The 15673-nt window shown below is 33.5% G+C and overlaps 1 protein-coding gene across 9 annotated transcripts; it reads right to left on the bottom strand.

The window, feature by feature from the left end:
• Nucleotides 1-3811: 3811 nt before the first annotated feature.
• On the bottom strand, nucleotides 3812-9233 carry LOC139894527 (uncharacterized). Of its 9 annotated transcripts, none has more exons than XM_071877867.1 (9): nucleotides 9083-9233; nucleotides 8694-8983; nucleotides 8418-8540; nucleotides 7503-7597; nucleotides 7410-7420; nucleotides 6007-7129; nucleotides 5341-5492; nucleotides 5108-5244; nucleotides 4497-4752 (listed from the first exon to the last, which is right to left on the bottom strand). In XM_071877867.1, exons 6-8 carry the CDS (start codon nucleotides 6081-6083, stop codon nucleotides 5126-5128), a joined length of 348 nt encoding a protein of 115 aa, XP_071733968.1. In that variant the 5' UTR covers nucleotides 6084-7129; nucleotides 7410-7420; nucleotides 7503-7597; nucleotides 8418-8540; nucleotides 8694-8983; nucleotides 9083-9233; the 3' UTR covers nucleotides 4497-4752; nucleotides 5108-5125. The 9 variants fall into 9 exon arrangements, with proteins under 9 accessions (XP_071733963.1, XP_071733964.1, XP_071733968.1 ...); XM_071877860.1 differs by lacking the exon at nucleotides 7410-7420 and having other exon boundaries at nucleotides 6007-6163; nucleotides 7504-7597; nucleotides 8694-8748; nucleotides 8897-8983; XM_071877864.1 differs by lacking the exon at nucleotides 7410-7420 and having other exon boundaries at nucleotides 6007-6163; nucleotides 7504-7597; nucleotides 8694-8709; nucleotides 8897-8983.
• Between the last annotated feature and the right edge of the window lie 6440 nt (nucleotides 9234-15673).

Raw genomic sequence — 15673 nt, 5'->3', positions numbered from 1 at the left:
GTTGTGGTGGTGCAATTGGAAAATACACTGCACAACCAAATGTTCTAAGGTGAAAAATATTTGGCTCTCGACCAAAATTAAGTTGGTAGGGGAGAATATTTATGACTTGCACTTGGTTTAATGCGAATTAATGTCGCATCATGTAAATTTACATGTCCCCATATAAATACTGAGAGTTTTGTACTCATTACCACTTGTCTAGTTATTAGCTGCAAGCGTTTGTCTATTGATTCAGCTAAACCAATTTTTGAATGTACATAAGCAACTGGATGTTCAACAACAATCCTTATAGACATATAATAATCATCAAATGCTTGAGATGTTAACTCACCAGCATTATCAGGTCTCACTCTTTTAATGGTGTAATCGAAAAATGTGTTCTTTATTTAATAATTTGATCAAGAAACTTTGCATATGCCACATTTCGACTTGATAATAGACGAATATGAGACCATCTACTAGATGCGTCTATCAGAATATGAAATGTCTATTTGGTCCACATGGTGGATGAATTTATCCACATATCTTACATTAATTCTTTCAAGAAACATTTGTGATTCTTTTTCACAATATACTTTTCATTAATCACTATATGTGCTTTTCATTAATCACCATATGAGTTTTTCATTAATCACCATATGTGTTTTTTCATTAATCACCATATGAGCTTTTCATTAATCATCATATGTGCTTTTCATTAATCACCATATGAGTTTTTCATTAATCACCATATGTTTTCATCATATATCCTTTTCACCATATGAGCTTTTAATCATATGCGCTGCGCTTTTCATCATATGCGTTTTTCATCATATGCGCTTTTAATCATATGCGCTGCGCTTTTTCATCATATGCGCTGTGTTTTTCATCATATGCGCTTTTCATCATATGCGTTTTTCGGTGCTACATAGATATTTCTCATTTTCTGTTATCATTGACTGATAATCATATCCAGTATGATATATATCAGAGAAACTTAACAAATTTCTTTTTGATTTGAGAGAAAACAAGACTTTATTTATCAGAAAATTCGTACCATTTGGTAACATGAATTTTTCCTTTCTCGTTCATTTTATCAAGTTTGTAATACCTGATATAGTATTTATAATTTCTTCAGTTGATTTCAAATTAATGAAATATATCTTAGATTTGAGTATAGTGTGTGTGTGGTACCACTATATGCAATACAAATATTTCCACCATGTGATTAATTTTGTACTTTGGCAGTATTCATATTAAAAATTCAACACGATAATCAAAAATCTATTACCTGCAAACAAGTTATAATCCGCAGTACATAAAAGATAACACCTATAACATATGTGTTATGGTCTAAAATTATTTATTTAGGAGTGACACATAACAAGTTAGACATCTTAGAAAATTTAGATCATCTAAGTCTAAGGTTGCTCAGGGTTTACTTAATCTAGGTTTTCAAAAGATTCACTCTCGTTTCTCTTTTGTGAATTCTTTGTAGGACTAGATAAGATGTTGAGATATTCACGAAATTCAAGAAATACGAGACTGATGATCCATGTTATCAGATCAATAATAAGAATCTCTTGGATTCTTATAAGAATATCTACTAATATCTTCATAAAATAAATTAAAATATTAATGTGAAAGTATGTATTTTTAGGTAAACTTAAAATAGAAATGCGTAAAATTTTCTGAAAAATTATAATAAATATATAATGATAACTTCATCCCCTTTTTTGACACATTCAATCTTGTAAAAAAAAATGTTGAGATAGCTAGAGAGAGACCAATGCTAATCTCCACTTATTATTAAATTATTTTACCATTCATCACATGGAGTATTTATTTATTTAATCTAAATTAAGGAAATAATATTAATTATACCACATTATCTGAAATCATGTAAAGGTTACGTGTTATGTCTCATCTTTTCATTTATACTTTACTTGCTTAAAGAATTGAAAAGAATAGCCACAAACAATAGATGAGAAAAGATTTGGCTGTGAATGATCGATGATATATGTATAGTATATTAAACCAAGTAAGGTGGTGGGGTCTAAATTTAATCAATCATATGGAGTTAAAATTATATATACTCCTTTCTCTGCACAATAAAAGGGGGCACAACACACAATGAATTAGGCTAATTTTTGGTCAAATTATTGCCTGACAAGGACTGCACAAATATATAAACAATTATAAAAAGTTGATCAAGATGTTTCTTTCGGCTACTTTCCCTATATTATATGCAAAAGAAATTGGGAGTGAAATTAATCAAGGACTTGTGGGTCTAGCTTTAATCAATGATACATAGTATATTATGAGGACAGAGGCTACTGCGAAGGGGGATCGATCAACACACACGAAGCAAACAATACTTTGCTAATTTTATTTTCTTTGTTTTAGATTAGTTTTATGATAGTTTTAATTATTGTAAGTGTGCTAATAAATAGCTTAAACGGATATTGTATTTTGAGGTTCTGGCGTGTGAAGATAATACAAGTGAAGTGAAAAGTACAAGACTTTTAAAGCTACAAAGAAGACCCAGCGAGAGGTACAAGCAACATGCATAGAGTACAAGTCTACAAAGCATAAGCAAGTTGTCGGCAGAAAACAACACCAGGACATACTCATTCAAACACCGCTTAAAGTTCACATTCAACATTTTTTCTCCGTCTCGTTTCATGCAAGTAGATAGATATAAATTAATATTAATAAAGAAAACAAGAGGATTGTTTTGAGGTACGGATTCCTTGTTAATTAATTAAGTCAAAGTAATGTAAATTATAACGTCAACAGTTTTTTAGAATACCTGATGAGTATAACTCAGTGGTGGAAGAACCCAATCTGATAAATTCTTGATCAGAAGACACATCAGAGGTTTCTAGATCTTCCGGCGATTTTAACGGCGGAGGACGGTGGCCGCGGGAGCTCTTCGTGCTGATAACGTGTTATAATTTAGTAGTATATAGCTACATGTAGTGGCCTATGTTCAACTAATATGAAAGAAGAAAGAAGAGATTAAATTCTTATTCAAGAATGGTGTCCATACTGATTACAATCGATAGCATATTTATAGCACAATAATTCACTATGTAGTTAGGTGGAACAGTAATATCCGTGATCCACCAAATTTGTTGATTCACCAAATTTTACTTTATCAAAAGTAAAATTGTAGGACACTACACTATGATTTATAACAATATGTGTAGAATATAGAGTAGAGTAGACAGATTAATAGATATAGGTACCTTGGTTTGGTCTGGTCGTGTGAAGGAATCTGAGTGAGTCTGTGTCAGATTACGAACGACATTTCTTGAAGTTAAAAGTGTGATAAGACGTAACCGAAGCTTTTGTTTGTTACTAGTCATTTGTGTGATGAATAGACTCACGTGCCTCATTGTTGTATTTTTTGCTATTTTTTTTCCAACTTTTAATCACTGAAATTATATTATACAGGAAAAATATCTTCAAAAAATACCATAAAAATTAAAATTTGTCAACAAAGTGAATATCCTCTTTTCATTTGCTAATCAAGCATTTTGATTTCAAGTTGGTATTTAGAAAGGTCTGTCTTTTATTAGAAAACTAGCTTAAGACCCGCGGATTCGCGAGTTTCGGCAATAAAATTTATAAAAAAAATTGCTTATATATGTTATTTATTTAAAAGATAAACCACCAATGATTTATAAAAAACAAATGAGGAACAATAATGTAGTTAAACAAAATATTATATGTAAAATAAAAAAAATGCAAATATTAAATGAAACATAAACATAGTTGAAATGACTAAAAAATCAATTGTTAACACCTAGTTAAATATTTTTGACCAATTATTTTACTGTAGTAGAAAATTTATTTGAAGCTAAGTATGTCTTTGAAGACTTTCCCAAACATTCTTTAATACAAAAAGCATTTGAAGTAGTCATTTATGATCAAGACTGAAGCAACTTGTTGATTTTCTTTCAATATTATTCACAATTCCGTTATACTCTCCTCTCGCAACTTATCTGCCTACATAAGCAACATAATAGAATTTAGTACTTGACTATTCAATTTCAATTGATTATATTATCAATAATAAAAATTACAAATGTAATATATTATGTATGAGCACATCAATGTAATCGATAAAAATTGTGTTATACAACTTATATTTCTTGATTCTCCTTTGTTCGATCTAACTCTGGTTTTATTGCATCTAAACCAAATATATTAATCACACATAAACCAATATTAGTTAAAGAGGCAATTTTGACCCATTTAAAATCTAATCAGTGTGTTTCTAAAAAGCGATTAAATCAGAGATTCATCGGGGATTAATCGGTACTTTTACAAAAGTGCATACAAATAATGTCTGATTGTTTAAAGAAACCGTAACTCATGCAACAACCCATAATTGGCGACTCAAGGGCACTTACGGCTTGCACCAAAGCCCAACCCGCAAGAGCTTTGAATTGTGAGGGGCTGACCTAATTTAAAAAAAAAAAAAAAAAAAGACAGCCAAATTCAAATAAATTAATTCCCATACATAAAATTTTTATATAATGTTCATTCACCTAATACCTCAAAAAAAAAAAATCATGCATGTTACTCTTATTATTGACCTTCCGCCTTGCCCGGCACATCTTGTTAATTATGGAATATGACATGAAAAAAATAAACCACTTTTGAGTCAGATCTGTATGAGCCCGCTGTAACCTGTTGTCCATCTCCATTCAGACCACATACAGACTCGTTAAATATTGAATCGTTTTCATACATATCACACATCTGTTAGACATTAAAGAATTAGAAAACATGATTTTACAAACCAGTCCACTTTGCAACTATAGCTTTAGTTATCAGGGGACCTACGGACTTGTAAAAAGAAAAGAAACTATAAAATTAAAGGCGAATGGGATAAACTTATGGAAACATGTTGATGCTCACCTACGTATTTTTTAGGCATATGAACTCTAAAATTGCTCCATTAAAATAAATAATGATATATAAAATAATATCATTTTAATCATAATTTTCACACCAGTTTTCTGAGTAAAAAAATAACTTGTTTTATGTCAAACACTTTCTAAGAGAGGTACATAATTATATATGTGTATATTGAGAGAGATTGAGAGGTACTAACGTCGATATCCTGGTGACGTTAGTGTGCCACGAGCTGCAATTTATAACACGAAGATGAAATATCATTGAGGATGCAATGGCATGCTTTATCAACTTGAAGTAGAATAGTCTTTCTCCTAGTGGACATCAATTGGTCACCTGATACATAACCAAAAAAAAAAAATATATTAGAAATGTCAACACACTGCGAAAACTCGAAAGTAATCAGGAACTCAAACATCAAATGAAGTTTACCGTTGGTTCCAGATGCATAATCACACAACCACTGTTGATTATTAGAGGTAGTACAAACTACTTGGGCAGAAAGTGATGTACCAACAATGTCAGCATGTTCCGGACCAATAGTTGTAGCTACAATGGGTGTGGAATCGCCACTTACGGGGACACTAAGTTGACACTCAGAAGAAACATCCAACTTATTACGTCGTTGTAATGAACGTCTACTGGCTATTTGCCTAGACGATAATTCCAGGAAAACATAATCACAATCATGACTACCCAATTGGTCAACACAAACATCATTATTATTGTTGCCTCTTTTTTTTTAACCTTTTTCTACTTGACATATCAAAAACTATTAACAATCAATACCATAAAACACAAACATGCACTACAAACGTGCAACGATATACAAAACAAACCAGAAACATGCACTACAAACGTGCAACAATATTATTACATTGACAATTTAATCTTTTAATGAAAGGATTTAGTAGGTTGTAAAAATTAAAAATAAGCTTTTGATGGCATTCAAACCCATTTGGCATGCTCCCCTTTTATATGACCCATTTTAGGTAAAAACAAAAACCAAATCGACCCATTTCCATGTAGGGTCGAAAATGCCCCTCTATCAGGACGTGTATATATAACTTTAGTTGGAGCAAAAGTAGTTCGTTATACCGAAAGCAAAGTAGGCATGGAGGTGATGGTCTAGCCATTGGATATACTTTTTGGGGGCAATTTCTTGCTTCAGCCATTCCAAAAAGGTTCGGAAAACATTGCGCAAATACTATAGATGGACCCCCACGAAGTTTAAGAGCTGTTTCAAAGGTAAGCCAGCAAAGAAACAAATATCATTATTTAGTCGTTTAGAAGAAAGGTGCAAGATATTCTACTAAATTTGGGAAGTCGTGCCCTAAAAATGTATGAATCCAAATTTGGGAAGGTGCAATATATTCTACTAAATTTGTGAAGGTGCAAGATATTCTACTCAATTTGGGAAGTACAAATCCCGCTCCTCAAGCTAAAACGGTGCCGGTCTCCAATCATAAGGAACAACAATAATAGCATTAGCCTAGATTCCAAATTCGATGCACCATTTAACCCATTCTTTCCAAACTGATGAAAGAGGGCCTGAGAGTCAGGGGAGCAAGTATACTGATAAGTCAGTAAATGGTAACGAAATTTCCACAAGAACTAAAATAAGAACAATAGAAGATTCATATACAATCATTTCCGAATAGAAGTAGGTTTCTTAGATCATGAACAGAGTTATTATATTCTTATTTTAAATTGATGTAGGTTAACAATAGAGGATAAGAACACAAAATTAGAATTTAGGAACACAATTATTGTTTTATGATTGGCGAAGAGTGGTAGTTATGTACAAAAGCTCACTAATTATCTAAATAGTATACTTTCAAACAACAAAAGCTCACACAAAAATGCACTCCTACAACCCGTTTTCATATACTTAATCATTATGCTCAGAATATTCACTCCTTTCACTCCTATATATAACAGTGCAGCCTATTTTTAGGTAATTTTCTACCTCATTACATCCAAATTACTAAAATACCTCATCTCTTTGACAACAATTCTATACTCAATAACATGATGGATCTAACCATGGTGTTAAAGGCTTATAGTGGACACAAATAGCAACTCCAGAAAAATTTCGTCACCCGCAGTTCCAACAAACAGCCTCATGACCCTTTTCAACTCAACAAACCTATGGATTTTCGGATTACCAACTGAAAGTGAATCCGGAGACAAACACCGAGACGATGGTAACATTTAAAGACTGCAATATCAGTACTTTAAGTTAAGTAATTTTTAGCGTACTTATTTGTGCAAAACATGTCTATATCAACCCAACCCAGCCCGACTGTTTTGACACTTGTTAAAAAAATTAAATCAAAAATATAAATGAAATGTTGCACAAAATTTTTATACGCATTTTAAGTAAACTGCTTGTCTAAAACTATAATTTACAGTTTCTACAAATGAAACCCGGTAATCATAAACATTTGCTGCAAAGTATATTCATGAGAAAACACTGTTGTTCGAATGAGACCTCTTACCTGTATTGAACCTGTTGAAGTTGAACATAAAATAAACACGAATTGAACCATAAAATCTTTATATTTTTAACCTTGCATGAATACGTGATGTACCTGGAATCCATATTCTCCAAAGTCAAGTAGAAGCTACGGTATTACTATAGCTCAAACCATACACTAAAAAAAGTTTGTAGATGATTCTGATAAACCTGCAATATGCAGAGTAAATTCAGTGACACATACAAATGCTTGTATGTAGCAAGAAGACCTACACACACTGCACACAAAGACGAAGAAGTAAGCGGTACAACCCATATCGACACCTAAAAAAACTCAAACACAATACATAATATGATAAAAATATTTGAATTATATATAACAGGAGCATAAGGCCACTCCCTATCGTGACTAACACTATTCATCATTATAACTTCCACATCAGCGCCACATCAGCATTCAAATCCTATAACTAACTAATAAAATCCTATAACTAAACGGGACCTATCATGACTAAAACATCTTACCCTTAACTGCCACGTCATTAATTAATTTCTTTTTATATTTTTTTAGCCGCCGCCGCCGCCGCCGCCGCCGCCAGCAGCACAATAACAATAACAATAACAATAACAATAATAATAATAACACTAATAATAATAATAATGGGTGTACAATATAAACTATGAAGTAAATGGTTGTACAATATAGATGAGAATTTGTACAATGTTAGTATAATAACAGTTGTACAAAATGCATATGAATTTGTAAATATGGTGAAAGGGGTCTTTAAATGCAAAAGGTGAGATGAATGGCCCACAATTGATATAACTAAAGGTGATATACTCGTTAAATTGATGGTGAATGTTGTATAATGAAGTGTATAACTAATTAGTGCCTATGACATTATAGGGATAATGAATGCCACATCATAAGAAGAGTGGGTAACTAACCTATAATGAAACCATAGGTTGTGGTCTAAGAAAATTAAAACATATCCAACTTTCAATACTACAAATGATCTATTATAAGTACCTTCAACGAATGTAACTAATTGGTACGATCTTCGGGTATTTTCGGTTTTTCTCGTACCATGCACACCCCTACTTCCAACACTCACTCTCATTGAGAACTTTTATCAAACACTTGGCGTTCATCCTTGATAATGAATTCATGAGTAAACGATTATGAACGTATTGGAAAGAAAATATATTTATTGGAACATATATATTTATTCATGAGTAAACACATCACTCATATATTCAAGTGAAACAATTATTTTGAATAAAACATTAAAATGTGCTGGTTTACCTTGATATACACGACCCTGCATAAGAAGGTGATGAATATGCACTTCTTTAGTTCTCTTCATCAGTACAAAAGGTTAATTCAAATTTAATTTAATAAAATAAAATAAAGAAAAGTATAAAAGTAATAAAATAAACTTAAAATTAACGAACTACCTGAACTAGTCTTCCACTAACCCTAATTGCATATGGTTTTATCCGACTTACCTTATTTGTTTCATTATTCAATCCCTCCTATACGTCGATTGCTTGGATCCCGTCGATTGCTTGTATACGTAATAATTTTTGTGAACCCTAATTGAAATACGTTTGTCGATTGAATGAAAACGATTTAAAATACCTTAATCGAACTCAAATTCAGAACAAAAACAGAAGATCTCGATTAAAACTTACTGTTAATTGTTGAACCTCAGATATACGATTGTCGATTGAGTCTCGTGATGCTTCTGCTACAATCGAACGTCTTCTTGATTCTGCTACAATCGATGTTGTTAATCGATTGTGACTGGCTTTTGAGGTGATTACAGAGGCGAATGGGATTGAAACTTCGTTGGGTTTATTGTTTTGTATGAATGTCGCAAGTGTATCGTATTATCTGGACCCCTAATCTTCCGTGTTTTGCTAAGGGTAATATGGGAAGAATTTGTTACATCACAATAATTATTTGGTTATATGTTGATCCAATGATTATTAATTAAGCTATGGCAAGGTCATTTTTTTTATTTAATGGTTCAAATTCAAAAATACTAAAAGTGTATCTCAATTTTTCTTTTCTTTTAATGTATAGTATAGAGTATAGATAGATATAGATAGATATAGATATAAATATAGATAGATATATATATAGACAGTGTTGTAAAAAACCCGATTATTCGTCAATTAATCTCCGATTAATTATTTTTAGGAGCAATCCGTTCCGATTTTCAAAAATCCGTTTAATTAAATGATCAACGTCAATTGATGGATCAAAATCGAATTTGGTAATCAAAGTCAGTCAAAGTCAAAAATGATTAACACTTTAACATGAATTTAAACTAGAATTTTATAGTTTTGAAGCAAAATGAACAATTATAGACAATTATGTTAAAAATTATCTTTTTATTTATGATTTTTTCTATAGTTACACATATAATTTTTAAATTTTAATATTTAAATGTATACAGTACAATCCGATTAATCTCCGATTAATCCCCGAATTTCCAATTAATCCTTCCAAAGTCCCAACCGATTAATCCCCGAATAGCGAATTTTGCAACCTTGGATATAGATATAGATATAGATGGTTGATATTTAGGTAAAAATCAGCATGTAACATTTAAATTTTTAAGATCATCTTTTTAGATTAAAACTCCCACGTTTCCGTTCACATCTTCTGACCACAATTTCAATAATAAAAAAATACCAGTAACTAAAAAATTCTTTAGCTTCAAATGTCAATATGTGTTATACATATTTACCTGCTCGTGATCTTCGAATTCTCAAACGATTCTTTTTCATACACAAGAACTGGAGACTCAAACGATTTAGATGATGGGGCTGAATAAATCTTTACAAATCTGGAACAAAAAATTGATTTTCAAACTGAGTCTTCAAAAACATCGAATTAAAATCAATATCTTTTATGGTAAATGAAAAAGTGATATTCACTTTTTTGAAATTTTTTGACATTTATATTACTTTTTGAGATTCATTTTATATAATTGATTCGTATAACACCTCAAATTTGCCATACACCACCAAATAAATTATTTGGACATTTATACCCTTCATTTGGTGGTGTATGACAAATTTGATAGTGTAAAAGAAAGGGTAAAAATGTCTAAATAATTAATTTGGTGGTGTATGACAAATTTGAAGTGGTATACGGATCAACCCCTATTTTATATACCAAGTATTATTGTAACATAATTTCTATAAGCAATAGAATATATTATATTAATAACAACTATCAAGTTGTTAACCATTACGACTCTTATGGTTACTGTATAGTTTCCTATAATAAAATATATTTTTTGTAACATATAACTAGTTTAATTAAGACCTAAGCATTCATGGGATTATGAAAGAAATTTGTAATAGTAAAGTAATACATTTAAAGAATTATATGTATTTTGTATTTAATTACATGGTACGCGAAGAACTTCACGGTAAATATCAGATCAAAAATTAATAAATAGAAAAAAACAACTTACTTTTGTTATTTTTAATCTTACAGCTGAAGGATAATCATTGCAAGTAACATGAGCTGTTCAGATATTATAATTAACTATATATTTTGCCTTAGAATCTTACTAATCTATTCTTACATCTAAGTATATAATATATAATATCAGTGAACTGATCAACAATCAGCACAACAGGGTTCGTTTTTGAACAACAAAAACAGTAAATTGAGTCAGCATTTGGTGTTTATTTGATTCTTCGGCACTATCATCGTGTCTTCGAATTAATATTGCAACCAAGCATCAGTAGTATGGTTATTCTAAATCGACAAACCAGTATGATTTTACAAAGATTCACCAAATACGTGCATATCATATCAGAAGTCCACTGATATGACCGAAACGGACGGTTTTGTTTTGCGCGATGTCGTCAGGTCGCGGCGCATCAGAGCCAGCCACCAAGAGGAAGGTACTTGTTTTAAATTTATATTCAGCTCGTACTACTCCTTATTATGAGTAAGGGAAGTATGACCTAGAGTCGTATTTTTTAGATATCAGTAGAATCGAACATATATCTAAAGCTTAAGATAATTCTAAGGTGCAGGAGTAGTGGGTGATTACCTAATTTTGGGTTTTCTAAATTAAAGTAAAGTAAAGTAAATGCGATAAAATTTGTAATTCAGATAAGGCTAAAACAAGTGCATGTTATGATTTCATCAGTTACTTTGCCGATATTATGGAATGCTGGCTCATGGATAGGCAGTGACCTTGTACACTAATCCTAAACGCCCTTGTCATAAGACATGTCACTGGGTAATGCGATAGGCTTGAAGATTCTGAATAGACAGCAACGTCCCTTAACCCCGACGCCCGTGCAGTCTGACTACAGGCATACACGTTCAGACGGCTCATCCAATTGAGCGACTCGGTTGGGTGACGTATTAACATTCCGAAATGGTCTAAACTTTTTAAATATAATAGAATACATGGTTTTCCATATCTTGGAGACGTGACGGGTCTCGATGTTTTCGTTAATGATTGGTTTAGAAGATAGTTAGGCCCTTAAAAGAGTTCAACCATAAAGAACACCCTGACCAAGTTGAGCTGACTTCCAGGTAAACGTTCGGTTATCCTAACGGTCCAATCCTTTATGCGTTCGAACAAACAGTTCCTTAATTAACTAAGAATCCCTCAAGCGGGGTGCAATGCTTGAGACCGCGTTATGGTGAAGTGTACTAGTCAACACTAACTGTGTTCCATGGCCTTACTTAGCAGAGGTACAGCTTACAACAACCGTTGTGCTTCAGCTTGCACGTACGAAGTTTATATGCTTAGTGACTACACTAGCATGGTCGGGACCGACAATGTACTAGGGTTCTAGTCAGATGTTTCACTACGAAAGAGTCCTCAGTCGGAATCCAAGGCTCGGTGTACTTACTACAACCGGTGTGCCTCAATCAAACTCGCGTTGTATCCGACAGACTTCTCTTACCAAGGGGTGACACATATAGTGTACTCTGAATCGGGGTTCGCGACTTCCCAATAACAGAGCCAATAACTACGTTCTACTAGTTGGAAAAGAGATTGAGTTCAAAGCATAATCGAAAAGTATTTTGGCAACATACACAAGCCATAATATAATTTCGGCATTATAACTGATTACATCATAACATACACTAAAGATAACTACTCGCTAATCATGGCAACGATATCACAGAGCATAATAATGAAAGACATTATATAAAGACAAGGGATAGAATTACCAGTAGATTAAACGAGTTCTGAATACAAAAGTGACAACTTCAAGACTCCAGACCGCTCCTAATACAATCTTCAGCGTTCTTCTCCGGGTACTAGGTTTCCTGCACTGATGTAACACCCTCGAAGCGGACCTAACTGTTAGATTACTATTTTGCCCTCAGGTTGTGTGGTGTTATTATATGCTTTTATTTTAATTTTATATTTATTATTATTTAATGTTGTGGATAGGACCAGTTTGTGACAATGGTCACAGAACAGGTTTGTTTATTTAATTTGAACTTCGTTTGGATCACCAAATGACATACGAAAGAATTCAGATAACTGATAAATACCCGTGTGATATGGTGTATGGGTTTATAACCCATTTATATGTATGTTTCTGGAGGTTTCTTCTCATTTCCCTAAATAAGAAAACAAGTACTCCGTACCTGATCTTCCTCATCTCTAAACCCTAAGATCAAAGTTGGTTAATTTGTTGGAATTCAAGTTAGAAATCAGTCCCTCGTATACTAGTGATCATCATAAGGTAAGTATTACTTAGATTCTTGTCATGATTCTTGCTTGAAATTGGGTTTTGAGGTTAAATGGGTTTTATGAACTTTGATGCTTGAATCCTAATTATAAGTGTTTATTATGTTCAATTGATGTTAGAAATATGTTTTATATAGTTTATATGATGGTTTGGAAGTGGTTTTGGTGTTAGATCTTGCAAAAATCGAGTTTTTTGGGTCAAAATGGCAAAATCAGCGTGCTGGAGCTGTTCTTCAGCTCCCACACTTCTGACAGGTCACTCGTACGAGTGACCACGCGTTTGAGGCTCAACCACGCGGTTGAGGACTCACTCGCACGAGCGAGGTCTCGTCCGTGCGAGTGAGCACTGGTCAGTTTTTGGTAAACTTGAAAAGGCTGTAACTTTCAAACCGTAACTCCGTTTTCGATGAATAAACTATCGTTGGACTCGTCTTGAAGTTTACTATCTACTTATAAGGTTTTAAGAAACTAGATCAAATTTATTTTGGTCAGAAGAAGGGATTATATTGTGTATGTCTTGTTCTGTACTCGTTTGGGGTCGTTATTGACTGAGTTTATGATGTAGGCTTATCATATAGTGAATATATGATGATATGTGATAACTTACTATAGGAATTGATGTTTATGTTGTACATTTTGAGTTGAAACCCATTTAAACAGCTGCTGTTACTGTTCTTCATCACTCGCACGAGTGAGCCTTCACTCGTACGGTTGGGGGGTCAACCGTGTTATGAACTGTGCGAGTGAGTGGTTATGGAGAACTAGTGTTTTGGTTAAGGTAATACGTACGGTTGAGATGTGACTCGTACGAGTCACTTGTCACTCGTGTGGTGAACCGTACAGATCATTGGATTCATTGATGGGCGTTCAGTCATAGACCAAACGTACGAGTAAGTTGTCAACCTCACGGTTGAGTGTTCTCAAACGTGCGAGTGAGAGTGTTACTCGTACAGTTAACTGATTTATCGTTAAGTGCTTAAGTTTTAGTTTATATATACTGTGATTGTGATATAGTTAGTATTGGAATACGATTACTAACTTATTCAGTATTTGTTCTCAGGTGATATGGATGAGGAGAAGACTCGGTGACATTAGACTACCGAGTGCTGCCGGTATCGGTGAGTGGGACTAACTGGAGTATATAGTATATAGTAGAATGTTATATTATGATTGTCATGCTTATTAGATATACTTACAGATACTATTAGTTAGTCTGTGGTGATGACTGCATGTTAGTTGATGCTTGTCTACTGGAGCCCAGTGCATCCCTATTATGTGGTAGCCTCGGTAGGAGAGATCAACCTGCGGGTTGGGTTCCTCTGTGGTAGCCTAGACAATCATGGTGTATATATATGTGAATGACGCGTCCGTCGCGTGTGGATTATGTATATACAACACCGTGGTGGAGGAATTTCTGGTAAGCCCCAGTCCGATCAGCTGGTGGTTAATGGTTTGGCTGAGCCGCCAGAGTCTCTGTAGACGGCACTTGGGTGATGTTTGTGTGTTAGCTTTTTGTGACATGATTAGTATAACACTTCTGTATGCTATGCATGTAGTTAGTTGCACTCACTTAGCTTCGTGTTGATCCCCCACATCTTCCCTGCAGGTTATGGATTTGTTGTATGCTAGTTATCAGGGTGAAGATGGGATGATGGAAGATATGTTTGACAAAGCCGAAAACTCTGATGTCGTGACCTTTATATTAAAAATTATTGTAATATTTAACATAACACCCATACTTTTAAATATTAACGTATATATTATAATCAAGTGGATTTTACATTATATATACATGATAAACAGATCTTCCGCTGTATTATTATAAAAAAAATCAGGGGTGTTTTAAGTTGGTATCAGAGCATAGGTTTGGCAGCATGTGCACAGAAGTGACATGTTCCCAAACCGCGTGTCGAGTCAAAAATATCTTGGGGGTGGGTTAAGTGAGTGAAGTAGGTATTGACAAGTTAGTTGGCGAAAACTAACAGATTTTCTACTAAGCTTTTGTGTGTGAGATGTTGTGTTAAGATAGGTACGAGGATCGATTCCACCCTGCTGGTGCCCTGTTGACCCTCAATACTGACAGAACTTCGGTGGATGCGTTTGATGCCGATTTGGATTAAGGACTTCACGAGTATTAGTTGACATGGCTTCAATGATGAGGATTAGTTGCAGAGTTGATGAGGGTTAAGGGTGCGGGTGCGATCAAGGTGTTGATAGATACAGAAGATGTTTTCTTATTCATAAAGGTACATTCATGTTACATTGCTGTAATTGTTATTATTGTACTTGTAGATTGTGTTTTTGTCTTTGTCGAATTTGGTGTTTATTGTAATGATAATCTGTGACGATTAATGTTTCAAGTTGCGATTGATTAATTGTACTTGTGAGATAGAAGTAGATGACAGTTGACGTACACAGTTACGACGATTGTGTCTGGAGCTACCCTGCCACTGTCGGGATTTTATTCCCTTAGATTGACTGCCATATTCTATGAGACTTTATAGATATGACCTTTGTGATATGGTGTCAT

This window comes from Rutidosis leptorrhynchoides, chromosome 2 (genome assembly GCF_046630445.1).
Source record: "Rutidosis leptorrhynchoides isolate AG116_Rl617_1_P2 chromosome 2, CSIRO_AGI_Rlap_v1, whole genome shotgun sequence".
In the NCBI taxonomy this organism is placed as follows: Eukaryota; Viridiplantae; Streptophyta; class Magnoliopsida; order Asterales; family Asteraceae; genus Rutidosis; species Rutidosis leptorrhynchoides.
This window is presented reverse-complemented; position numbering and strand designations above follow the sequence as displayed.